A 27,821-nucleotide genomic window follows, 5' to 3' on the forward strand; every position below is an offset into this window, starting at 1 on the left:
CAATTTTCTCACGTAAATTTCGTCCCTCCACGTTCCTGAAACACCCCTTAAGGTTTTTTTTTTCAAATATTTACCCTCCCACACGCGTTCCACTAAATGTAATTGTTTATCATCTGATATGGCAGGGGTAAGGGGTTTCATTTGCTCTTAGTATGGATTTTGGATATTAATTACACCTTATCTGGGTATTTTACAGAACCGAACAGAGATTGTTTAATGGGTATAGAGCACCAAGGTTCAAGAGGTTTTGAAATTAATCTTTAAGGGTGCATTGAGGCTAATTTCTATCAATTTTTTTACATACTAATATTCAAAAAGTAAATAAAGCATAAATCACTAAAAAAATAAATCGTGAACGTAAGTTATTTTGGAAAAGTGTGCAAACATATTTTTCGCATGTCTACCTGTGATAAGTCACATGTTGCTCCCGTACACGTTTGACGAACTGATTATTTGACAGCACAGGAATTCCACACACGTAAAATTAAAAATACACCGTGCCGATCTATATTTATTTTACAAATTGGAAAATTGTATATAAATGCAAAAAAAAAATTATTTGCTTACCTTTATCGACGTCTTTCCTATTACCATCGAAGATTCCGGTGGTAAGCGCTTTTCGCTTTAGAAGGTACGGCCTGCGTTTCTTTGTAGGAACGGAACCAATAATTTCTAGAAATTCATAATAAATTAAAGTTGTTGGTAATAAGTGAAACAGAAGGTGAAAAGGCAATATAATATTGTTTTTTCACCTGAATGAGTTAGTCAGAATGAGAAGGGAAAGAGTAAGATTGTATCGAAAATTCAGATCTTTCTGTCTTTTTTCAAGATTCTTGCGTCTTCAGTAAATCGGTCAACAATTCGTTGGTGTTACATTAAAATGAATAATTGATAGTGAGAAGAGAAAGGAAGATTGATCGAAATAGTAATACTATTGTAATAACTGAAGGATTTTATGGATTGTATGATTGAGAGAATGAATAAATGAGAGTGAGAGGATGAAGGAAAATTAGGATGCGGATGGTAAATTATTTTGCTCTTTTAATTGAATAACACAGTTAAAGAATCAAGAAAAGCTGAATTGATAATTCGATTAAACTTCTTTAAATCAATCTATAAGTGAGAGTGAGAAGGCACTAGAAGAATGATATGAATGTTACAAAGATTCTTTTGCTCTTCAATTAAATGAGGGAGCTAAATAATCAAGAAAGCTTGTGTTGGTAATTTAGAGAATATACTAGTTTTTCAATAGTATCTACAAGTTCGAATGAGAAGATGATAGAAAATTGAGTAGACGTTGGTGAGGTTAAAAAAACAATACAAAGATTCTTTTATTTTTTTAAATAAATGAGAGAGTCGAACAATCAAGAAAGGTTAAATCGATAATTCGAAGCATATTTAAGATGATAACATTTTGAATATTTATTTTTAATTAATATCTTTTCTAACTTTAATGTTGTTAAATCAATTTAGATTGCTTATGCGAATGTATAAAAAACATGTTTAGTTCGAGAACAGTCTACTTTTTGAAGATCAAAGTATACATTTTTTGTCTAAACTTAAATTTCATTTTGTTTATTTTCAAAAATTTATTTAAAACAATTAATTTGATCATACGTTTACCTGTGTCCTAATAATTACGGAACATTTTGTGAAAGTTTCTTTGATAATACGCCATCAAATCTAAAATAGAATTTTTCAAGCTTTTTAATCATCTTTTCAACTACAGCGGTTAGTGAGACGATAGAAGATTAATTAGAGGATGGTAAGATTGAAAGAATAATACAAAGATTCTCTTAAGTTTTCTACTGAACCAAAGAGAGCTAAGGATGAAGCAACGTTTTTTTCTATTGAATAATATAGTGCGAGGTTATTAATTCAAAAATTCCTTGGATTTATAATTAATAAATAATTAAAGGAGTAAGTAAGTGAGTGAGTAAAGTAGGTAAGGTTAGAATAGTAACAGTTGGAGTGGCAAAAATACATTCTAGGATCTATATGGCTTTTCAACTACATCTGTGTGAGATTGAGGGGATGATAAAAGATTGAGATGAGGATGGTAAAATTGGATTATAAGAAGATAAAGAAAGGTTTGAATCAGAATAAGATTATTAAAGAATTTGATAAAGAGGGACTGACGTGAAAAGAATTAAGTGTAATTAATAAAATAGAGATTAAACTAGACCGCTGCTTTTTAAACTAAATGACTAGATAAGACGGAGATAAGACCATAAGTCTTGACATTAAATTATATAATAAATCATAAGAAAAAGCAAAAAAAGTAACGAAAATAACGTTCTTACCTGTAGGAACTTTAACAGACACACCGAGATTTAAAGCCTGAAGTTTTGCAATGGCGACCTTTTGTAAAACTTTTCTTTCGACCTCTGTTAAATGCAACAAATTCGTATCTTGAAGTATCACTTGGCGTCCGGTTACGCTGTTCCAGATACAACTGCCCTACAAAAAGGAACTTGTTAGATTTATAGTAAAACTGGGAAAAGGGAGGTTTCTAATATTTAAATTAATTTCATTACTCACTAGCCATAACGTGACTAATATAGTGAACCTGTGAGTTTCAAATGTGACATATAGGTAAAAAAAGTTTATTTGCTTAGGCCCTAATGAAGGTTAGAAGAAAAAAATTAGTTTCCAAATATTTTTTTAATATTAAAAAAGAACTTAAATTATTTTCAAAGTAATTTAATGCCAATACGTAAGCGTTTAATTCCCTAATGTATAAAGCTAAACAAAATATACAAAATCGTAATTATTTTCACAATGTTTAGTTCAATAAAAGTGGGCATTAATAATGAAATAAAATGAATTAAAAATAAATCGTTTGTTTTCGAAAATGCTGAAACCGAATAATCGGTCGGTTATTTTTAGATGCACGTCTTGTGTGCGTTTAGTGGTTGCGGTTAACTTTTTTAGGCTCGTTTTCTTATTGATGAGTAAACGAAATCGTTAATAACTTAACTTTTTCTTGATATAAAATATCAACATCATAATCTTAATGTAAATTACTGCAAGACGATTCTCAATTTAAATTACTAAATTTTGTCTAATTTGTCCATGATATTAAATTAAAAGTTAACTATGAAAGTTATGAAAAGATTTCATGTCATTGGAAGAACTTAAACTGGAAGAAGTAGATATTGATAAAAAAAAAAGAAAATATACAGAAACTGACTATAGCCGACAAAGATTCAGCGATATACACAACCAAACTCGTTAAAAATTAAGACACCAGATAGAAGTCCATAAAATCAAAACAATAAAAGAAAGAGCATGATGGAATATTTTCATAGAAATATAATTAATTCAACTTTGGTGTTTCCTTATTTACCAATAATAAAAATCCAGAAGATTAAAACAGAATACAGGGTGTTCGAAAAATAGACGAAGATATTTCATATTTTATGGAAGAAAGAAAGAAAGAAAGAAAATGTGCTATATAACGTTAGAATAGTCTTGTGTACAAGCATCCTACAAGCTAAAAAAATAAAACAAAAATACAATTTCAAAAATTGACAAAACAATAAACAAAATTAAACACAAGAAGACAAAACTTTTTGAACATACTTGAATTAAAGATAACTAAATAAAACAATCAATTACTAAATAACGGTAAACTTGTTGACAAAACTAGAGAAAAAAAACTTTCCAACATGTCCAAGGTTAAAACCTATCATTAAAAAAGTCATTCAGTTTATAATATGCCGTAGCCAATAAAAGCGTCTTTAATTCTCTTTTAATTTTTTTAACATCCGATATATGTCTAACACATAGAGTAAATTTTTTTACTTATGTAAATTAATGAGTTTTTGGTAAGGGAAGACGTAGGAATAGGTAGGGGAACATCATTTACACGACGAGTTAAATGGCCAGTGTCAGAGGGTAGTTTGGGAATTTTGTGAATAAGAGCAGCTGTTTCTAAAATAAAGAGTGAGGCTCTTTTCAGAAATGAGGAGGGGTTTGCAAGAATCCCTTAACTTTGGTTAAACCCCAAAAAGGCAAGCCATACCGAATATGAGATTCAATGAGTGAAAAGTACACTGAACGTGCAACCACCCCTCCCAGCTCTCGTTTTGCCATTCTTACTGCAAAACATCCAGAAGATAATTTCCTAGCTAAATGTAAAATATGATCTTCAAACTGAAGGCGACCATCAATGGTAATTCCTAGGAACTTGCAGCACTCTTTATTCTGCAAGAGGGAATTTTCGTCAAACATCAGACCCTGAACACCGCACTTAAACCCTATAATAGACGTCTTTCTTACATTAAACACGAGCCTGTTGGAAGCACACCACCCTGATAAAATCTGAAGGTCTTCAAGGATACAAGTATTAATATAATCAGAATTTGTATGGCTCCATAGTATGGTGGTATCATCAGCAAACTGAACCACCTTGCCCCGCAGTTTCAATGAACTCAAGTCATCCACATACAGTAAAAATAACAGTGGTCCCAACACTGAACCCTGGGGAACGCCGCATTTTAGGGATCTAGAAGCAGACAAACACCCAGACACTGTAACCTTCTGAGTACCATTTGATAGATAGGACTCAAGCCATCGCAACGCTACGCCCCTAAAACCATATTTATCGAGCTTAAATAACAGTATTCCATGATCCACACAGTCAAATGCTTTGGATAGATTACAATACACTGCCGCCGATGACTCTTTAGAATTCAAGGACACAGAATTCAAAGACGCTCTCCAAAAAGCTAAAAACAGCATCATGAGTCCCTTTACGGGCTTGAAAACCAAACTGATTTGCAGACAAAATGCCATTATGATGTAAAAAGAACAAAATTCTGCTTTTTGCAAGTTTTTCAACTATCTTAGAGAGAGCAGACAAAATAGAAATGTAACGGAAATTACAACGCGGATCCAAATCTCCACCCTTATGAAGAGGGATAACCACTGCCTCTTTTAAACATGAAGGAAAAATGCCAATATGTAAAGAATTGTTTATGGCAGAAACTAAAGCATTTAAGGCTGAATCAGGCAAAAAAAGAGTCAACAACTTTACCCAATTCATCTTCAAAAAATACAGGGTCTTTTACCTGATGATCGCGAGGCAAGACTTGCTTTTTGTAGATGGTTGTGTGAAATGAATAATAGAAATGTGGATTTTATAAGGGCGATTCTGTTTACTGACGAGGCCATGTTCACGAGAAACGGCATGACAAACATCCATAACGCACACATATTGGCTGAAGAGAATTCTAGGGCTATAGTTGAGACACATCATCAAGTGGGTATGTGTTGTGGATAACTTTCTTTTAGGACCTGTCATTTTACCAGGTAATTTGACTGGTGATTAGTTTCTGTTGTTTTTACAAAAAATACTGCCCGATTCGCTTGATAATTTGTCTCTAAATTTAAGACAAAATCTTGGTTTCAACTCAATGGTGCTCCGGCTCATTTTGCTATAAATATTAGGAACTATTTACATCAAGTATTTTCTCATCACTGGATTGGTAGGGGTCGAGATGCTCCTGTTCCGTGGCCACCTCGTTCGCCCGACCTTACACCTTTGGATTTTTCAGTCTGGGGATGTATAAAAGACTTTGTGTATATGGTTCCGATTTTAAACGAGGATCATTTAAGGGAAAGAGTCATTGCAGCTGGAGAGTATTTCAGGTTGAAACCAAATATTTTTCAAAGCCTTAGATTTTCATTAATAAAGAGGGCTCCTATGTGTATACAAACAAATGGAGGTCACGTTGAACACATAATTTAGGGTGAATATTTTATGATTTTTATTATAATAAGTAATTTAGCATTAATTTAGAAAAAATAATTTACGTTTATTTTGTTAACTTGTTAAAATGTATCTAGATTTTAAAATTAAGACATCTAATAAACGGATTCTCAGGCCGACATTTACTAAGAATACTTTTTTTACAAGAAAAGATTGGATAATTAGAATTCTTTACTAGAACTTTATTATATAAGGGTACAAAAAAGTTTTGGCATTTTTAACACATACAATATACCCCAGGTGGCATCCTCTGCGAGGTATAGCAAATCCGTGAACGGATTTCAATTTCTCGTTTCAAAAAACCCCCTCACACCAAATTTTAATTTAATATCTCATGTAACACTCAACTTATTAAAAAAAACGATTTTATATTTCTCATTTTGACGCCCTGTATATTGAATACCGAGCGCCCAAATAAAAAATGGCATAACGAAAGTCGCATTATTTTGGTCTACCCTATATGTGGCCGGCGGAATGGCCTCCTTTTTCCGTACTGTATATGTAAATATATTTTTTTTATTATTATTAAAAAAAAAATTTACTCGATTCTTTTGAAATTTGGCAGTATTACTTGTATTAAGAGGCTAATTTAGCCCCAACTAGATTAAAATTATAAGATCCAGTGGCGACCCGGGAGACATCTTAGCAAATATTATTGGCAAAAAAATGTACACCACTGCGTTTTTTCAACTTTATTATTTGTTGTTTGATTAAGCATTTAAAAATACAACTTTTTTGCCTCTTGTATTTTTTTCCTATCTTACTTTGTTTTCGACAAAAAAAAATTAATACCGTTTTATTATATGCCACTGGACATAATTGGTTTATTAATTTTTTTGTAAAAAAATCACAGGTGCCTTGGAAAACAAAAAATCATTTCTGCATGGAGATTTGACATTGACAAGCGTCAGTTCTCCTAGAAAAATAATTACAGTAGAGTCTCGATAACGTGAACGTCCCATAACGTGAACATCCCTAAACGTGAACAGCCTAATTGGTATTCAGCCTATTCTAAAACGTGAACGCCAAAAATATATCGCCTCTATAACGTGAACAAAAAAATATTTATATCGTTTTACCCGTAGGCATTAAGCGGCATTTCCTATGTTCCCTTTGTCGGCAACTTTAGTACTAACTTGTATGCAATTAAGAAGAAAAAAGACCAAATTACTTCAACAGTTGCCTTGATTTTTTCTGGACCAGGTAAACGAAAATCTCTTAGACCTTCTGAATATCCATTAATGGAAAAAGCTTTGTATAAGTGGTTTTTGCGACAACGAGAGAGGAATGCACCAATAAGTGGTTTAATTTTAAAAGAGAAAGCCAAATATTTTCACGAAAAACTGTACGACAAAAATTCCACGTTTTCTGCGAGCTCGGGGTGGTTGCAAAAGTTGAAGAAAAGATTTGGCATACGTTTCCTAACAATAACTGGTGAAAAACTATCTTCTCAGCCCGAGCTGGTTTCACCATTCTTAAGTAAACTTGAAGAAAAAATCAAGGACCTAAACTTAGACTATAACCAAGTGTACAACGCCGATGAACCCGGCTTGTACTAAAAGCTTTTAGCCGGAAAGACTTACGTATCCAGTGAAGAAAAAACTGTCCCTGGAAGAAAAACAGACAAAGAAAGAATAACGTTTCTAGCATGTACAAATGCGACTGGACTACATAAATTGACTCCTTTGGTAATAGGGAGAGCTAAAAAACCACGAAGTTTTAAGAACTCTTATATTCCTGTACACTACAAAAACTCAAAATCTGCATGGATGACAGCCGGAATTTTTAAGGAACGGTTCAAAGAAATTTTTGTTCCTGAGGTAAATTTCTTGCCATAGCTATACATTTCAAAAATAAAAGTTTGTTTTAATTTTAGGCGAGAAAGTTCCTTAAGAAACAAGGTCTTCCAGAGAAAGCACTTCTTTTATTGGATAATGCCCCCAGTCATCCCCCAGTATAGGAACTTTTATTTGATGATGGACTAATTCAAGTTATGTATATGCCTCCCAATGTGACACCCTTAATTCAACCTATGGACCAAAACGTTATTAGGTTGACTAAATTGCATTATCGCTCCATGTTTTTGGCAATGGTTGTAGCTAATAAATCTAAGAACATGAATGTCATTATCAAACAATACAACGTCAGGGATGCTATTTTAAACTTATCACGTGCATGGAATAAATTAGAACCAGCAACCATTAAAAAGTGTTGGAAAAATATTTTCGAAAGCCAAAGCAATGATGACCTTGAAGACACAATACCCTTGGCAACTCTTGCTCAAGAATTGCTAAGCCTGAATAGTATTGTAGAGACTAACCTTAATTTATTAGAAGAAATTGATCCAGGGCAAGACTTCGAACGTGGAGATATCGAAGAATGGAATAAAGATGACTTCGTTGTACATGATGAGAATTGTACTGCAGTGTCTAATGATTCAGAAACCGAACAGGATTAAGATCCAGAGGTTTCTCAGGCTGTGGATAAAGTCACTCACGTAGAGGCAGTTCGTATATTTAGCAGAGGTCTAGAATGGGCGGAGCAAAACAATGCCGACTTCGAGGATATTCACACAAATTACGTGAATGTGCAACTATTCTTTCAAACAAACAACGTATCCGTCAAATAAAGTTAGATAACTTTTTTCTAAAAACAACGGAATAAATATAAATAATGTATTACTAACTGTATAACATTTTTTTGTTTGATTTTCCAATAAAATATATATTTAAAGTACATATACGTGTTAGTTTATCATGCGATTAACTTTATCCAGTAACATGAACTCCTCGAAAACATGAACATAGTCATCTCATATTTTTTATAAGGAATCACGCACTGAAATATCTTCGTCCATTTTTCGAACACCCTGTATTAAGAACATCCCAAGTATTCAGTCCTCTAGTCTGCGGTTAAACATGCATTTAACTTATCTGCATGGTATTCATGTTGCTCTTGTAATAAATTATACTATCTCTAAGAGTCCAAGAAATATAAGTAAGATGACTTACTTCTTAAATTATCTTATCTTAAGCTTTTTTTCCAATACCGTAGCTTCTCAAGTTCGTCCAGAAAATATAAAACCGGTTTAAAAAATTGACTGAAAATGTCATATTTTTCCAGGGTTAAGAATACAAACTTCACCTACTGAAGGCTTGACAGAGGATGTCCATGCAGCTTTTTTTGTAATTCGTTTCTTTTTCTACGTAATTTGTATTGATGTTGGTTTGAGTCAAAAATCAACTCAAGAAGTCTTCCAGTACCAGTTTTTGACTGTATATTTAATATTGTCAAAGACTAGAAGAAATTATATTAACGGCATTTCTTGATCTGTCATAAATAAATATCATTCCCATTTTAGCTTAAGTAACTTAATTTTTTCTAGCAAAAAGAATATAAGAATTACTAATTTGAAAAAGTTAGTTAATGGCTTGTTTTTCTAGGTTTATATTCTCTGACAAATTATTCCCACTGATCTTATTGAGAATAAAAATAAAAAAATATGTCCTTTAATTTAGATTCTGATGATTAACGGTGTCAGCGTTCTTTTGATTTTGTATCAAAAATCACATTGAATTTGTATAAAAAAATCATATCTGTAATAAAGAGATATGACTGTGCTAGTAGTGCTATCCTTTATTATTCTTATTGCAGAACTAACATGGGATTAAAGGATTCGCAAGCTATGCTTTATTATTAATGAACCTAATTCTTAGATCCTAGTAGGTTTTCCCAAGTAAAATATTATACAAAAAACTGGTCTAAAGAATTTGATCTGAATTTAGGTTTTTTTTCCGGAGTAGCACTGTACTGGTACTGTTTGTTATTCTTTGCCAATTTTTCTTCAGAAATAACTTTGGATTTACCATGCAAGTGTGCAAGAAGTGGAGGACTTTCAATCGATGCTTCATCTTTAATGAACCTATATCTCAATTCAGTAGGGTTTCTCAAGAAATATATCATAACACTTATAACATTTTTCTATCTATAAAGAATTTGGGCTTGTCTGGAATTTGATGTATTTTTCTGACGAATTTTCTAAAAAGTCATAAAAATTACTGGTTTAAAAATTGGTCTATAACTTTTTTCTTCCAGAGGAAAAATTTGGTCTCTTTTTTCAAAAAATTACTGTTTGTTGCTGGTTTTTGCAGGTTTCTAAATGCAAACTATTCTTATTAGACAAAAATGCAAATTACATCACCGCAAAAAAAATGATCATAGTTTTAGAGTGGTAACGTTTTTGACACAAAAACTATTAAAAAATATGCATAAATCAATAAAATTAATCCGTGAAAAGGCTATCAAGATCTCTTCTCAAACTCTGAATAATTTTGTTGTGTTTTCTGCAATAAAGACTATAGAATAATAAATTAATAGTCAGAGCTTCAGCCTAAATGAACATTCCCAATCTAGAAGTTCTTTTTACAGAGAAGATTATAAAGTTTACTGGTCTAAAAAAAGGTCTTGGTCTCGAAAATATCTGGGTTCTAGGCTTAATAATGCAAACTTCTATTACTGATCCTATTGATAAATAAAAACATAGAAATCCTAGTTTTTAAATTATCTCTAGTTCATCATTTGAAATTTCTACTTATATCCATATTGAACAACAGGCATACTTCTTAAGTCCTAGTAGTGCTAGTCTTGGTTATGAAGTTTTGGCAGATGGCAGATTTTATAAAGAATTTTATTCGTAAAATTTATAATACTTGTGATCTAATATTAAGAATGTGAACTTCTTTCTGTAGTTTTGAAAATAAAAATCATTGATAAAAATAATAATGATAGTGACGTAATTTCCAAGGAGCTGAAGCTTGTTTAAAAAAAATTATAGAATTAAAGGCAACAGGTAGCTCTATATCTGAAGAGTAAAATTTAAAAATGACTTCATTTTCTTAATTTTCCCCACAATGTTGATCATCTAAGCGGTAGTTAAGAAACGTGGGTGAAATAACTGCCATGATATTATTTTTTTCGGTGACTATTTAATAGATTTATGGGGACAGCGACGCGTGTGGAATTCAGGTTATATAAAATCCGCAACTATATTATAAAACTTAATTAATTAGATTAGGAGGAATCACAAGTGGGAAAGCTGAATAAACCTTTTAAAATTTATTTAAGAAAAAAGATTTTCTACTATAAGATTTAGTTCTAAACGTGAAAAAATCATAAAATGTGAAAACTTACTAGCAAATATTGTAAAAGATTTACGAACCTGTCACTTACATCAGCAATTTAGGTTGCCTATAAAATATTTCGAAATGTAGTTTAAAAACTGCGTTTTTCGCTCGAAAAATATAAAATAGTATTCCAAGAACTGTATTTACGTTGTGTCTACAGTTTTTTTTTTATAAAAATTGATGAATTTTAAGTTTATATAGTTTACCCTATTTATCCAGCTACAAGGCGTTTGGGCGGGTCTGGTTTGACTTTTCGATCTTGACCTAAAAATCTTCTTGGCAACCAGGCTGCCCTGCTGCACCACACTTGATGACGATTTGCTTTTTTGCATTGCTGTGGCCGTTACAGCTAGAAAAAAAAGAAAAATATAAACAAAATAAGTATTAAACTATTCCCACGCATTTTTTAGGATTTTTAGGAGTTGTAGAGAATAAAGATTTATGGTTCTTTTATGTGTGCCTTATTGTTTTTATTACCGTCATCTGGGGTGAATTCGGACGATTTTCCGGTATTTTTCCAAATAGCAGCTACATTTATTTTTTTAAAAATCTCAAAAAAATAAATAAATTTCTTATGTCTTTTGTCGATTCATTCCACACAAGAAAAAAAAAATATTTTCATTTCTTAATATATTTTTTTTAACCTAAATAGTGTCCGAATTCACCCCTAATGTGTGGGGTGAATTTGGCCACAAAAATTGAAAATAAAAAGTTTCCCACGTCTCTAGATGAAAAAAATATATTTTTTTTGGATATCAGGAAAACACAATAATTGAGAAACATAAGATATATTCATAAGCATTTGTTCACAAAATAAATAAAACAAACTCCTTTGTTAACTGAAAAAATATTCTCACAAGAAATTAAAAAAACATTTCATTTAATTATTATAATAATATATTATTCTAAGAAGTGCTTCTATTACCCGAAAAATTTAAATTGCTATCGGCCCCTTCGTGCGTCTTTTACAGATCTGAGAACAAGCGTTAGTTGACGTCTTTCAATGACACTTTCATCTTTAGTCTGGGGGTAAGTATAATAATCTCCCATCTTAGAAGATTCATGCTTTCTCAGAAAATAAACCATATATGTATCTTGATCCAAAACTTCCTTGACACAGGCGACATAGTTTTTTATTGTCTTTAAGTTGGTCAATTTTACTATAACAAAGGTCTCAGTTGTTATAATTGCCGCTTTTGGATCCTCAAAAGCCCCCTGGACTTCGTTATTATTTCCGCTTTGATTATTTTCTCCATCAGGTTCATTTTCTTTTTCGCTTTCACCATCAAATCGTTCATCAGCTTCATCCTCATTTGACAGATCTAGTTCATATGATGAATCTGATGATGAAGAGGAGATCCTTCTGTTTGGATGTTGTATAGCTTTTCCGGGAGCCACATTGAGCTTTTTGCCTTTTCTACGCGTCGGTTCTTTAGTAAATCGTTTATCTTGAAGTAAGCCAACGAACGTTTCAGAACATTCATCAGGAACATCATCCTGAGCGTTTGGAACTGGAATTTTGTTTAACACTATCTCCGGATTCAAGGGAAAGATTCCATATGCTCGAAATCTCGACTTGATGGTCTGCTGCATTGTAGGTTCCATGGCAGTGTTAATGTGGTGTTAAAAACTCTGGGAAACTCTGATTTAGGAATACATCCCTTACTTTGTAATTTCCAATCTGTTAATGCAGCCCGCCATTTTTTCTTCAATGGAGAAAAATGCCACGTCTAAGGGTTGAAGAAGGTGCGTGGAATTTGGTGGAAATAGAACGAATCTTATAATTAATCTTTCACATTCCTCAAGAACATGTGAAGACACATGGCTTGACAGATTGTCGCCCATTATTATTTTTGGGCCTTGGAGATTTTTCAAATATGGCAACGCAATCTTATTAAACCAGTCTTCAAAGGTGGGCCCGGCGAACCATTCGCTTTTTGTACGGTTGTAGAAAGCGCCTTCTACTTTCCCTTCCACCCACGTGGGATATAAATGTGTAGCTTTATAAACTGCGTAAGGCGGTAGTAATTGGCCAGATGCAGAAATAGCCATCATGGTAGAGATGCTGCTTTTACTTGAATCCATTATTCTCTCCGCTCGTTTTGAGCCTTTACGACACAACACTTTAACACGACCCGGGTCATTACTCATGTTAGTTTCATCGTAATTGACGATGTTCGTATCTGGCACTCCCTCCAACGTGTCCCTCAAATTCGAAAAATATTTCACAATAGCTCAGTTAGACGCTTGTTTCGATTCAAAAAACAATAAAACCACTCTTGCCCTGGCATATTATCTCGGAACTTCGCTATCCTCATTCCCTTACGATCCAAATAGATCTTAACAACATGTCGTATATCGGATCGTGTGAGGGGAAAGCCCCATTCACCAAATTTTTGAATTCCCTCTGCCAAAAATCTATTATCCTCTGCCGAGAGTGCAGTTTGCCCACCTTGTTTTTACTGTGCTTATTTTTTAACGTATCGCTGATGGTTGATTTCAGAATCATATAGGTTTCTGAAGCATCACGAATAGACCTTCTGCCCCGTCGAACATCCTCTAGGGCCCGTTCCAAGGTCTCTGGCGTATAGTTCATAAACTGGACACCGAGTTTCTTCACATATTTACGTGGCATGGTCCGAATTTACCCCACCTAGTGACAAATTTTAAAGTTAACAAAACAAAAAAACCAAGGTCAAAAGTCACAATGTTTTTATGCTAAATTGTTGTTTATATAATACTTTTCAACTATTGTTAAAAAATGCACATTCAAATATTTCCTAATTCTCCCACCAGAAGTTTCTTTCTATGGTATAGACAAAAGGCAAAACATAAACAAATATTTGAAGTCAGAAAATGAATACTCACCTTAAGCTGAATTGTTTTTACACTGTGAATACATGAACTACATGCATACTTAGTCGTGTCTAAACGTCGACTGAAGTGAAAATCTAAACAATGTTACCCACAGGAATATTCTTGCGCAGAAACACATTATGTCCGAATTCACCCCAGATGACGGTACTGTTTCTTTATTCATCTTTTTAGGTCTTTGTTTTGTCTGTTTTAAATAATTATTTTTTTTGTGTTTTCAAGATTTTTTTTTGTAAAAATGGAAAATTCTATAATAATATGGAATTTCTTTAAATTTCGTTTTTGTTTTCTTTCAGAAGCAAAATGGTACTTTTACTTTTGCAAATAAAATTATAAGAGATTTGACTAATTTAAATACCATTATATTTGCGTTGCGCATTATATACGCTTGATTTGAATTCTGCAATTTTATTAGTTAATGAATGGGTCATAGACTGATTTTGTGCAAAAGGTCTTTTATTAAATGCCAACAAAACTCAAAAACTTTATGTTAGCACTGAGTATTTTACTATTTATCCTCTCTCCTCTGAGATACTTTAAATGCATGTAGCAGCATTAAAGGTGATTAAGCGTATTATACATTTTTCGTTGCAAATAAAGGCTGTACGATATATCACACACTTAAGGTCACTAGAGTCATGTCGTAACATCTTTCTTTTTTAGAATAATGACATTTCCTTCACCATTTATTTTTTATACATTATTCATGCAGATCATTCCAATTACATAATCGGTTCATCAGCTGGAATTTCCACCCACTGGTATTAAAAATACTTAAAAATATTAATCACTATAAAAAATTGCCTAATGAGATAAGACTGTTAAAGTACCAAATCTTTAAAAGTACCATTAAGCGTATTGTAACTGTTAACCCATTTTATTCAATTGAACAGTTTCTGCGACATAGTTTTTAATAAGCGTGTCAACATATCTATTGTGTCACCTGCTTGAATTTTATTTGTCGTACAATATCTTATATTTATTTAAAATTTTTGTTTTATCTTTTTTTTTTTCTTTTTACTTTTGACCTGCTACAAATATATTGTATATCATACTTAAATAAATGAACCTTAGCTCAAACCTAAACCGACAATTTCATAATTAGTAATAATTATTTCGTTTGGAATAATTATTTCATTTTAATTATGTTCTTTGACTTAAGTCCAACATATTTAATTCGTCCTGAAGATGCAAATATATTTTGCAAACTTTTATTTTATTGATCCCTAAACCCAACAATATTCCAAACGATATAATTATATTTGGATCATTAAATTTAAAAAAATACATCTTAAAGTAATAATTGTAAATTTTAAACGTTTTTTTTTTATATTTTATAAAATTTTTGTAGTTAATTCTCATTTTATTAAGTATAAAAAATATATATAATTATATTTTTCATGCTTCTTATTTTATTTAATTGTAACGTTTAATCATTTTTTTTAATGAAAATATTTCCTATTTTTCTAGATAAAATTATTAGAAATATCTATCCACGAGGCTCTAGTAACTGAAACAAAATATTATGCAAGTTCATAATATATTTAAATCATATTATTTTAAGGCATTTACTCTAAACATTTCACGTATTTTTTTCTCCCACAAACATCTTTTTTGTCTTCGTATTTTTTATATCGTATCCTAAAAAATATAATTTTTTACTTTATTCCAGGCATAATTAAAGTAATTTATTTATGTCTCAGTTATAGAAAGTAATAATTCTTTGTAATAAGTTTTTCTTTTAATTTTAGCAATTTAATGTCTCGTGGGAACCTGGCTTTAATTAAAAATGTTCTGATTATGGAAGACGTTAATATTCCCTCATTTATGTCAGATTTAACTATTGATGGCAAATATAGACTACTAAAAACTTTTTGTACAGGTGTAATTTAACTCAATTTAATCAAATAACTGACATAAATCAATATTGTCTAGACCTAGTTTTCCCTATCTTTATTATTCTGGTATCTAGTACATCTTTATTATCTGTATAAAGATGTGCTTATCAATTGTGAATCAAAATTGTAATTCAAAAAACAATTTATCTTCAAAGGATGCAAAGCAACGTAATTTTAAGAATGCAAATTTTCGAAATCGTTTGATCTCATTTTAGATTCTGATTGGATCCCAATTACTTCATTTCAGGACGTAGAGCATGTATTATCAAAAATATCATACAGCTCCGAGGTAGCTAGTGTAGATAAGTAAATAATGTTTTCGACGCATAAGCGTACCACCCAAAGTAAAAAGACAAATACGTTTCTCACCATGGTTCGGTAGGAACGTTATCAGAAATATCTATTTAAAAAAAAAACTTTGAGGGACTTTAAGTTGCATTGGTCACAGTTTTTTTCTAATAAATACAAATTATCGCGTGCCTTAATCAAGCAGCAGACCCACATCCAGTATAAGCTGTATATAAAAAAAGTTTCAAAAAGACTTGCGTACTAATCGAACTCAATTTTGGTCCTATATCCAGAGCAAAAAATTATAATCTCGAATTCCTGGATTCATGAAAACTACTAATTCTAATAAAAAATAAACTGGCCTCTAATATTGCCGTAGCTTTCACTGAATATTTTTCAAGCCTCTATAAAGACATATCAATAAACTTACTTCTAGACCTGACGGAGTACCAAGTTTTGTTATGTATGTATCTTAAATGACTTTTGACCGTGCATGTATCTTTAGTGACCCTTTACTACACATATTTAACCTAATACTTAAAACTGGTATATTTCCCGAGTGTTGGAAAACGGCCAAAGTGTGTACGATTCTAAAAAAGGGCGATAGCGGGCTTGTCGAGAATTATAGGCTTAGTTCAATCTTAGTCAACTTCTCTAAAATCCTTGTGACAATTCTGTATAAATGTATTTATTGCAATATTAATAATCTATGATCTGTCGATCGGCTTTATTTCTGGCAGGTCTTGCAGGTCACCAATCTTGCCTGTTTTTCACACTTTATCTGCAATACTCTAACCGAAAGGAGCTAAGTGCACGTAATCTTTACAGATTTTTAAAAGGTATTTGACTAGATCAACTATTACGTATTGGTGAATAAACTTGAGCATATCCTAAGTTCATATCTAACAAATCAATCGCAATTTGCAGAAATTGAGTACTACCAGGTCTCCATTCTTCAAAGCTATCTCAGGCGCACCCCAAGGATCAAATCTTGGGCCACTTTTATTTATGTTTATTAACGACGTCATTCGTATGATAAAATGTTTTAAATTAGCGTATGTTAACGACCTCGAACTCTTTATGGAAATAGTGTCGATCTTGGACTGCCTGTATCTTCAAATAAATATTCTCTCGTGATTTAAATATTGGTAAGTGCAAAATTAGCTCTCAGAGGGGTATTTAAAAATGTACCATTGAAAACGTACCGCAGGGCATTACAGGGTGGGAAAAAACTTTTCGACAAAATCCAAAAATACGTATGTTTCTCAGGGGGACAACTTTTGACATAAGAACCATTTCAAAAAACTCAACCTTTTAAGCGGGGGTGACATCCCCTATATTTTTTCAAATAGGACCGGAGGTCAAGTGGTATCTCTTTAAAAGAGTTTTGTCATTCCCTATAGAACGCTGCTTAGTTCTTAAAAATCGAGTCACTCGTTCAAGAAATATGGGCACTTGAAAGTTAAACAATAATGTGTCACGAAAAATGCAAAAAGCGATTTAAATCTGCGTCCACACCGAGTCGACACTGTCGATCGACGTTGTCGACTTAGTGTGTACGTTGCAATCGACGATGTCGATTGCCATTGAAGCCATCGCTTGTGGGTAAACATGAAAGAGCAGTCGATCGACTTTAGTGTGTGGACGTGTTTTCGACGTTCGACATTCGACAAAGTGTTAAAGTAGGAGTAGGTACTCAGTGACATCTTGCCTTGTTGACATTGTGGCCGTGTTTTTTCGTTGGAGAAATGGAATGGGAACAAGCTAAAGTCAGAGCCTTTATTGAGGCATACAAACCAAAAACAAATCTATGGGATTCTAAAACCAAAAACTATAAGAACAGGAACTTGAGGGCAATGCCCTTATGGAAATTGGTACAAAATTTAACATCGAGAAGCAAGAGGTACTTTGAAGACTTGGTCGAACCCAAAATCTTTTTTTGGCGTAATTTTTCTTTTTTTAGTTGCGATAATAATAATATTCGCGGCACAAGCAAGAATAACGTCTTCTTCGTCGGACATGTTGATTTAACTGATCGACAAACATTTGTGTCGACTCTGGTGTGGACAGATGCAGTTTTTGTCGCTTGTTGATCAACAATGTCAATAGACATAGTCGATTAACAGTATCGACTCGGTGTGGACGCAGCTTAATGCTTACCATTTTAATCAAGTAAATGCTCGAGGTGCTGTCCGCCAACCTTCATACAGTGATTCAAATTATCTTCAAACCGTTGCCGAACGCTTAGAAGATTTGCGGTGTCACTTCGCGACATACGAAAATAATTCTTCTTCGCAACTGTTCTAATTTAGCAGGTGGAGTTTTGGAAACTACGGATTTTATGTGTCCCTACAAGAAAAAACCTAAAGGACCGAGGTAATCACTCAATAATGCCCCTTCGCCCTATCCAGCGTCCTGGAAATCTATTATTTAAATAATTGCGTACATTTAGTGAGAAATGTGCAGGAATCTTGTTGAAAAATCAATCCTGATCATTGTATGCGCGGTCCTCTTCTATGATATCTGTTAGAGCTGGGTCGATGGCATTTTATAAAAAAATCTAAGTACATATCGCCTGTTAAATTTCCAGGGAGAAAAAAAGGGCCCACAATGAAATTTCTAAAAATACCAGCCCATACAACTTATGGGGGGTTGTGTGTGTTTCATGGAAAATCCTTGGATTCATGTCAGCCGAATAACGGCAATTGTGGCGATTGCAACTTCCCCCAATACTGCAATCTCCATAGCTTCATGAAACCCTGCATTTTCAATATTCCCCCTTTTGTTATAAACTAAACCTGTTTCGCGAAACTTTGCAACCAATTCCCGAACAATTTTCCCAGAGAGATGTTTCTCAGGATGTCGTTCATTAAATAAATCCGCGACCCAATTTCCACACTCATTGTTTTAAAAAAAAGCTCAATAATCTCTACTCTTTTTACAATTGAGAACACCATAATTGGTGATAAATTTAAAGGTTTAACAATTTTTAAACACTTTTACCACAAAACGGGTATTTAGCAAAACTACTTGACCTAATTTAAAGGAGAAGAAAGAAACTGGATTTTTTTATTCACTAAATGTGAAAGAAAGAATTTGCCGCAAAAACGACAAGTTCATTTAAAAGACAAAAAATTGTTTCTCGCGTCCTTATTGTTTGTTTACTTGAAATGATTAAATTAGTGTTTCGACTTAAAGATGTGTTCTATGTTCACTCTTTATTTCTCACTACATTATTGTTCAACTTTCAAGAGCCCATATTTCTTGAACGAGTGACTCGATTTTTAAAAACTGAGCAGCGTTGTATAGGCAGTGGCAAGACCTTTTTAAGGAGGTATCACTTGACCCCCCGTCCCATTTAAAAAAAAATTAGGGGATGTCACTTAAGTTGAGTTCAGCCCCTCCTAATAACTTGCTTATATGACTTGACCAGATTAAAAATTTAATGATATGTATGCCTAAGAATTCTGTTTTATTATAAACGTGTAAGTTTTGGCTATTAATCTCAAGTTTATCGGGTTTAAAAATTAACGATTTTTGGTTTTAACAATTAAAGCACATGTATTTTCCTGATTTAACACTAATCTATTTTCATCAAATCAGTTTGTTACCAGTAGAAAAATTCTTGTGTCTCAACCTAATAAATTTCAAAAAGTTTTTTTCTTCCTATTTATAGATTTTCATTATCTGCACAACTGACAATACTTGTATTTCTTTTGTTTACTAAAAGGGCTGTCATTTACAAATATAATAAAGATTAAAAATGTTGTCAAAAAGAATTTCAAAAAGTTTTTTTCTTCCTATTTATAGATTTTCATTATCTGCACAACTGACAATACTTGTATTTCTTTTGTTTACTAAAAGGGCTGTCATTTACAAATATAATAAAGAAATGTGTTAAGAAAGCTAAATTTTCATATTTCACGTAAAAACTCTAGAAATCAGATAACATTTGTTAAATATTTTATGTCAAAGTGTAATATATAAACGTGCAAGAATTTTAAACTCGATATAAAATCACTGTGACATAAACGGAAGTTCTTCATCTCAAATTACATGACTAATAAAATAATTGGCGTCTAGTACATGTTGATAAAATTGGGTTTGATAATAATTACGAATAGGTTGATGGACATTTTTAATTTATTTTGTAATTTGTATTTTTTTTTTGTCTCTTTCTGGAAAATTTGACAGATTTAATGATTCTTTGTCTTAAGGTATATTTTCTCAGGTTTATAAGATGTATTTTTTTCGAATTTTCTGTAATTGGTTTTCTTAACTGTTGGAAATAAACGGCTTAATATTATTATTTATTATTTTTATTATTATTATATTTTCTATATGGAATATAATCCCTTTTTTATAATGTCCTTAAATACTAAATATTTCTTACCCCTTTATCTCTTTCTAACCCTTAACTAAGCAGTATTTTAAAAGGTATCATTAGTATTTAGCCATACATTTTAAGAAAAAAATTGTCTTTGAAATATTTTCAAATTCCTTTTAAAATGAAAACTATATTTCTGATCAAAAGCTGGAATTTACGAAAAGAAATCTTCAAGTGAAAATGCGCAATATTTCTAAGTCAAACTATTAGAGAAAATTTATTCAGGTAAGCTATATTAACTTAATTGAAATTCTGTTTAAAATTAATTAAATTAGTTAATTATAAGTTAATTTAAAATTAGTTAAAATTATTTTTTTTATACAATAGTCTATCCAAGATAAAAATATTATGCAGGATCCTAATAGAATCATATTTTGAGAGTTTAAAGTTCAGTGTGCAGTGTGTTCAGTAGTGTAATGTTAATAGTGTCAAATGTGCAAACTGTGTTAAAATCTAATAAAAAATATGGTCTCACTCTAGAAGTTAGTCATACCACCTGGTACTTGAGCACATTATTTTATTAATTAATGATTGGAAACCCAAAATAGTATTTCTGAATGAGACACATGTATCATGTGATATTGAATTATGTGAATTAAATATCAGGGGGTATAAATTAGAGCAATGCACAACCAACAACAGCAGAATAGGGGGGGTTATGGCATTAATACGTTGTGATATTAGATATAAGATTGTCACTGTTCAATGTCTTGAAAACTATGTTTGGTTATTGTCCCTCGAAGTATCTTTGTCTGGTTTGAAGTATTTATGTTCGGTTTTATATCATCCGCCTCAGAAAGATGATGCAAATTTTATAGAATTTTTTAATAATCATTTAGATCAAATATGTGACTTTAATGGTATAAATGTAATAGTAGGCGATTTTAATTTTGATTTATTGAAAAACTCATTTTATGGCAACAAAATATTTAATTATATACCAATGGATTTTATCAAATAGTACAGACCCCTACTAGAATAGTCCCAAGAAGCCAAACATTAATAGACTATATCGTCACAAATAATAAAAACTCCAATATAAGGTTCACCTTATGCCTAAAATCAGCGACCATTCAATTCTTTCAATAACACTTCCCCAAGAAAAAACTCAAAATGATAAAAAAATTACATTTCAGAGGTTTTTTAAAAATTATGATTCCAGTGAGTTACAACAAGAATTATCACATTCTGTTTGGAATAATAATGTTTCTGATGTAAATATTTTGGCTACTTCTTTCATTGGAGATATTGAAAATATTATTAATCGTATGTGTCCCAGGGTCAAGATAGTCCAAAATCAAAAATATCTCGAGAAAAAATGGATTACTTCTGAAATAAGAGAAATGATGCGTGAAAGGGATCTATTATACAAAAGAGCTGTTATAAGTGGAAGTGAAAATAATTGGCAAGAATACAAAGGGAAAATAAATATCATTGTAAGTAAAATAAGAACAGAAAAAGAAAAATTTTACGCAGAAACAATAGACTTAAATAAAAATAACCCAAAAGAACTGTGGAAAAACCTTAAAACTCTTTTACCTGGGAAAAAGCAAGAATTGCCAGACGTAATCAGGTTTGAAACAGAAGTAATCAACCAAGAGGCAGACATAGCTAATAGATTTAATAAGTATTTTCTGTATAGCATTGACGGTATAATTAGGGATATACCACTTGCTGTACCCTTTTATATTGGACCCACAGTGCATAGTGGAATATTTAGTAATTTTGAAAAATTAACAATGGTTAGAATGAAGGAAATGATAAAAAACCTAAAAAATGTGGGTGGGGGTGAGTGTGACATCTCTAAGCAAGTCCTTTGTGACGTAGTATATGCAGTTGGTAATCGTCTTTTAGATGTTATTAACACATCACTTAGCAATGGTGTTTTTCCAGAATCTTGGAAATTAACAACTATCATTCCTGTTCCTAAGGTAAATAACACGAAATTATATAATGAGTTTCGTCCAATAAATACGGTGCTAATATATGAGAAGGTTTTAGGAGTTGTTGTTAAAGAACAGTTGCTAAACTTCTGTGATTCAAATAAAATAATTATTCCTAACCAATCAGGTTTTAGAGAGAACAATTCTTGCGAGTCTCTTGTTGTTGGTATGTGTGATGATTTTCTTAGGGCCGTTGACTGTGATAACTATGTATTCTTGATTTTAAGAGGGCTTTTGAAACAGTAGATAGGGATATTTTAATAAAAAAATTAGAGCATATAGGAATCAAGAATACTATTTTAGAGTGGTTTAAGTCATACTTGGATAAAAGATCTCAACGTGTGTCTTATAAAAATTGTTTCTCGAAGTCTGTAAATGTTAAATATGGTGTACCACAAGGAACGGTTTTGGGTCCGCTGTTATTTTTAATCTATATTAATGATATGGTTAGAGTAACACTATTTGCTGACGACACAATGCTTTATATTATAGGTAAAAACTTACAACAAATGCAGAAAGATTTGAATGATGATTTGGAGCGTATTTTGATTGGCTGTGTGTTAATAAGCTATGTTTAAATACTGATAAATCCAAATTTTGCATATTTAGAAAGAAATCAAAGCTTAGTGAAGCGGAAATCCAAAATATGCACATAGCTGTAAATGGGGAAAATATTACTTATGATGAGGAAATTAAATATTTAGGCATAATGTTGGATTGCAATCTAAACTTTCAAGCTCATGCTGACTATGTAATGCGAAAATTTTCAAAAGAAGTCGGTTTTATAACTCGAATAGGTAAAAACCTACGCATGCATACAAAACTACAACTCTATAATATTATTGCTCTCCCACACTTATAATTCTGTTCGACTTTGTTATTTAATCTACCTCAGCATGAAATAAACCAAATGGAGAAAATACAAAATAGAGCTATGAGACAAATTTTAAAATGTAGTTGGTATACGCCAATTAAATGTATGTTGAATGTTCTGAATATGTTGTCTGTGAAGCAAAGGGTTTTATTTAATGTGTATCTGTTTGTTTTTAAATTTAAACATAATTTGTTACCTAACTATTTATGTGATGGATTAAAGGTATTTAGTGATATTCATAGTTATCATACGAGAAATCGTACAGATTTTACTTTATTGGAACGGTGCAATTCGACCCAAATGCAAAACTCGGTTTTATATAAGGGATTATCTGAATTTAACAAATTACCTGTAATAATAAAAAACTGTGATAATCTAAACCGGTTCAAAATGCTCCTAAGAAAATTTCTTTTAGATAACTGTTAGTACAGATAGTTATATGTGTTTATTTTAATTTTACAGATTTTAGCCCGTTTTTATTTATTTTATTTATACATCTTAGCACTGTAGGTTTATTCTCGTTTCTTTTGTTTCTCGTCCTGTATATAAATATTTTACATGTTTATTTTTAATTTTACATATTTTAGCCCGTTTTTAATTATTTTATTTATTATTTGTTAATAAGTTAAGTTTTATCTTTGTTTAATTTTATTGTTGCCCCCTGGTATTTGTATTAATAATGTTTTTGTTAAATTAGCTACTGTAGGTTTATTCTTGTTTCTTTTTGTTTGTGTCCTGTACATACATTACGCTTTTTATTTTTATTTTTATTTAATTTTCACATATTTTCTAATGTTGTTTTTTTTCTATTTCTACTATTGTAATAAGACTAATAAAGCAAACTTGTACTTATATGTAGCTTTTTTATGCTAAATAAATGCTTTATTATTATTTTTATTATTAAGTCAGTTTTCTTTTTATTTGCACGTTTACTGTTATTCTTTTCTTTTTCTCTTAAATTAAATATTTTTGATTTTTAAGCTTTTGTAATGTCTTCTGGTCTCCTGGAAAATTAATTTAACCTTTTTTAGGTATTTAAAGTAAATTTTTCAATTTATTTCAAATGCCTCATTTGTCCTTGTGTGTTTTTCAAACAGTTAACGTAATTTGTTATGCCTTTCAAGCATTGGAAATAATTTCGCCTATTTTTCTAGTATTAAAAGAAACTTTTTCATTTTGTTCTAAGAAATTTTTTTATATTGTGCATTATTAAGTCAAATTTAATAAATTGTGGCTTTTATTAAAAAATAACCTTAAAAAAACTGTTTTTTTTTTCGTAAGTTTTAATTTTTAACAAATATTTAAAAAAACATGTAAAAAAACAATTAACTGTGAGCAAATAAATGATTAGGAATCGGGAAAACTCATAACGACGCGTTTGATACACTTGCGCTGTTGCCATATAATACAAAAAGTAGTGAAAATTGTAATTTTTTTAAAGATATTTTTATTTTATAAGAGGTATAATAAGGCTTTTGATTTATTTTAAATGCGATTTTACATTCACCTGATATACAGAAATTTTACCTTTAAGGATTAGAAATTATATTTATCGCACATAATAATATTTTGTAATATAGTGAGGATTGATCAATACGTCGATTTCATTGAAAATTAAACAAAACTTCAAGATGTTTTATTGACCTGATTACAGCCAGATCTAATTTCGCAGATCGTGACGTAACCTAAAAGAAAAACATATTTTTTCTTAATGTTAGTCAAAAAATTGCATAAATTTACCATTGCAATAAGCGAATAAAAAAAAGTGCTTCAAAAATCTATAAATAAGGGTTTTTTTTTTTAATTCTAACTGTAAATATTAAGAGTTTTCAAAAGAAATTCAATTTACTTCACTTCTAATTATAAACGTTAATTAAAAAAAATTAATAAATAAGTTTTGCCCAAGAAGCCTTCCTTTTATTAAAATTTTCAAACTTATTAAATCTGAATTTCCTATTTAACAGGCTAAGGTGTTTTTTTTAATGTATTTTCCCCGTCAATCGGTTCAAAATTGACTTTAAATTTAATTTAGCTTTACAAAATGTCTTTGCAATTTGCATTGTTAATATAGTGTGCACATGGCAACTCGCATTTCCGAACACCAAATTATGCCAAGAAATTATGTTTTAAATTAGAAATTGGATCGTAAATCAAAAAACCGAAATTACACTTCTGACGTGCTTGTGTTCCGTTATTTTTCTCTCTCTTAGTTTTATTACCACTAACCTTTATTGTCGTGCTTTCCTCCATGTAGTAAATGGCTTAAAAATCCATGGCTGCCAAACTTAACACTCGGTGGACTACTCGGACTACTCTTAACGCCATCGAATACACCGATGTCAATACTACTTCTTGCACTAGATAGTCTACTATCATCAGATACGTCATACACTTCAGCCATTTTTAAACTTCTGTAAGTCATAATCCAATCGTCGTTTGTCTGGCAACCCTTATTTAAACCATCGTCATCACCCGGTTTAGTAATTTCACCTTTTGCCTTAATGTTACGCAAGTTTCTATCGTAATTCACCCTTTTAAATCCCACAGCCTTCTCTGAATCAACACTTTTCTTCCTTGCCATCCTTAAGTACCTTTTAATAGTATCAGAAACACTTTGAGACACATCATCGTGATCCACACTGGAACGTCTTCGGGAGGTACGTTGTTCTCTCTCAAGCTCCCTCTTCTCTTCTTCTTCTTCCGCCAGTTTTTTTTTAAATTCACTTTCACATTGAGCCAGCACAGCTTCTTGCACTGGTAAAGTTTGCGTAGCCCAGTCTCTGTAAGTAACGTCGATAGTTTCACTTTCAACTTCGATCAAAGGGGGTGGATGTCTGTAATAATCACTTGATGACTGATTCTTATTACATGAACCAGTTCTGAAACTTCTTGATGGTGAGTGGTAGTCACTATAACCTGCCCCTCGAGCTCCTCTAAACCCTTTGGCTTTGCGTAAGTCAAAGTAAAGCATCTCCAGGGCTTTTCTGTCTGTTAAGAGGTCTGATATAATTTTATCTCTGTTGGTGCTTTGTCCGAAGTACCTTGAGAGGGTGTCTGATAAGGTTCTTTGCACGTAGTCGCCTTGAAAGCTCACGTGGTGGTGGTGTAGTGATGAGGTGCTGGAGTATGGTGATAAGTTGGTTGGTTGATAGTAATCGCTTGTGTGGTGAGACCTTTGAGTGGCGCTTAAGTGAGTTTGAAGTTTATTTACGAGCTCTTGATAGTTGAAGTCTTTGGAGGTCGCTTTGGAGGCATCTGTAGCGTTGGCTAAGCTAAGGTACTTTTCCAGCATGTTTACCAGTTGGCTTTCTTCTGATTCATTACTTGGTGTTCCTGTTGGGCTATTTAGGAACTCCTCGCGCATTTTCTTCAGATCAAACTTGCCATGCACTTTTGGTTCCAAGATGAGATCAGTGGGTCTTTCTGGTTTTATTATGTCGACCTCACCTTCGGACATTGCTTTTCTGCAGCTGCCACCTTTTCTGGATGTCCCGCGTTTCTTCTTTTTTCTAAAACCCAAAGCCCCTGGATAAGAGTTTTTTCTCCATAGTAAAAACTTGGGTTCTTTCTTGCAGAGTTCTTGGAAATGGGCTTCGATTTTAGGGATGTCTTCTGGACAGTTTCTTGCGCCATCGGGTATAAGTTTTCTCCCAGCGTCCGCCATATATTTCCAAGTTTTCCTGGTTAGGAGCCATCGTTCTTTTGGTTTTTTTCTTCGCACTGACCGACCCATGCTTACGGAAAACTCGGTACTTTCTGTGGAGGCACTACGTCGTTCGAATGTTTTTCTTTTAGTGCTCGCCTTGTCCGCCATACTTCAACACGCGGCTTATTCAAAATGCGGTTTTTAAATAGTTTAGTTCATGGTATCTGGGACTCGACTATGCATTTTTTTTCAAATCAAAAATGATCACACTTTTGGCATCGTGCGGCAGCGAATGAAAATAATTTTTGCATAAGTTCCGTTCAATCTGGGTGGTACAACTTAATATCACGCCGGCAACAAACAATTGGATTAAATAAAATGCGGACAAGTTTTGGCAACAATTCTTGGAGCGTGGGTTTCGGGTGGATTTTTTGGTCAGCTGACACGGCTGCAAATGCTACTTAACAATTTAAAGACCCTTTGATATATAATTTTTTTTTCAATTCACTTATTACACTGGTAGCACCTTTTAGTTCACAAAACCACGTAACACTCGAGGTTGACACTGATATTTATTTCATTTTTTTATTATTAAAAAAAAAGTTGCACGGTCGAGCGCCCGGCTGACTCAAAAAACTGCGAGACACCAACTTGGAAAAGTGGAATTACTTCGAAACAAAAATATCAGATTTTGGCAAGAGATACAGCGTAGTTTTCGCAATGTTTTTTACGTAAAAATAGACCGAAAATCTCTAACGGTGGGCCTCAGGGTGGATAACCGGAACATCTACTGGCTATAGACGAATTAAAAATATCGTTTACCGTTTGATCTCTAAAGCGGGACATCGTATTGTAGGTCTGGTTTAGTTATTAATGATGTTCATTTATTGAAGCATAAAAAAAGCAAAATTTTTTATTGGGATTTTTGAAATTCACGTATAATGATCTAAAA

General features: G+C 32.1%; 1 protein-coding gene across 1 annotated transcript in view; it reads right to left on the reverse strand.

Annotated features, from left to right (window-relative positions):
- The window catches only part of LOC126737287 (uncharacterized), a 46,464-nt gene extending 18,946 nt beyond the window's left edge, over positions 1 to 27,518 (reverse strand). Inside the window, exons 1-4 of the mRNA XM_050442117.1 lie at positions 25,450 to 27,518; positions 11,166 to 11,308; positions 2,304 to 2,460; positions 568 to 672 (exon numbers count right to left, since the gene is read on the reverse strand). Coding sequence (XP_050298074.1) covers positions 568 to 672; positions 2,304 to 2,460; positions 11,166 to 11,308; positions 25,450 to 27,037 — 1,993 coding nt within the window. The 5' untranslated portion in view covers positions 27,038 to 27,518. The remainder of the gene's footprint in view (positions 1 to 567; positions 673 to 2,303; positions 2,461 to 11,165; positions 11,309 to 25,449) is intronic.
- Positions 27,519 to 27,821: the final 303 nt, after the last annotated feature.

The sequence above is a fragment of the Anthonomus grandis genome, chromosome 6 (genome assembly GCF_022605725.1).
Source record: "Anthonomus grandis grandis chromosome 6, icAntGran1.3, whole genome shotgun sequence".
In the NCBI taxonomy this organism is placed as follows: domain Eukaryota; kingdom Metazoa; phylum Arthropoda; class Insecta; order Coleoptera; family Curculionidae; genus Anthonomus; species Anthonomus grandis.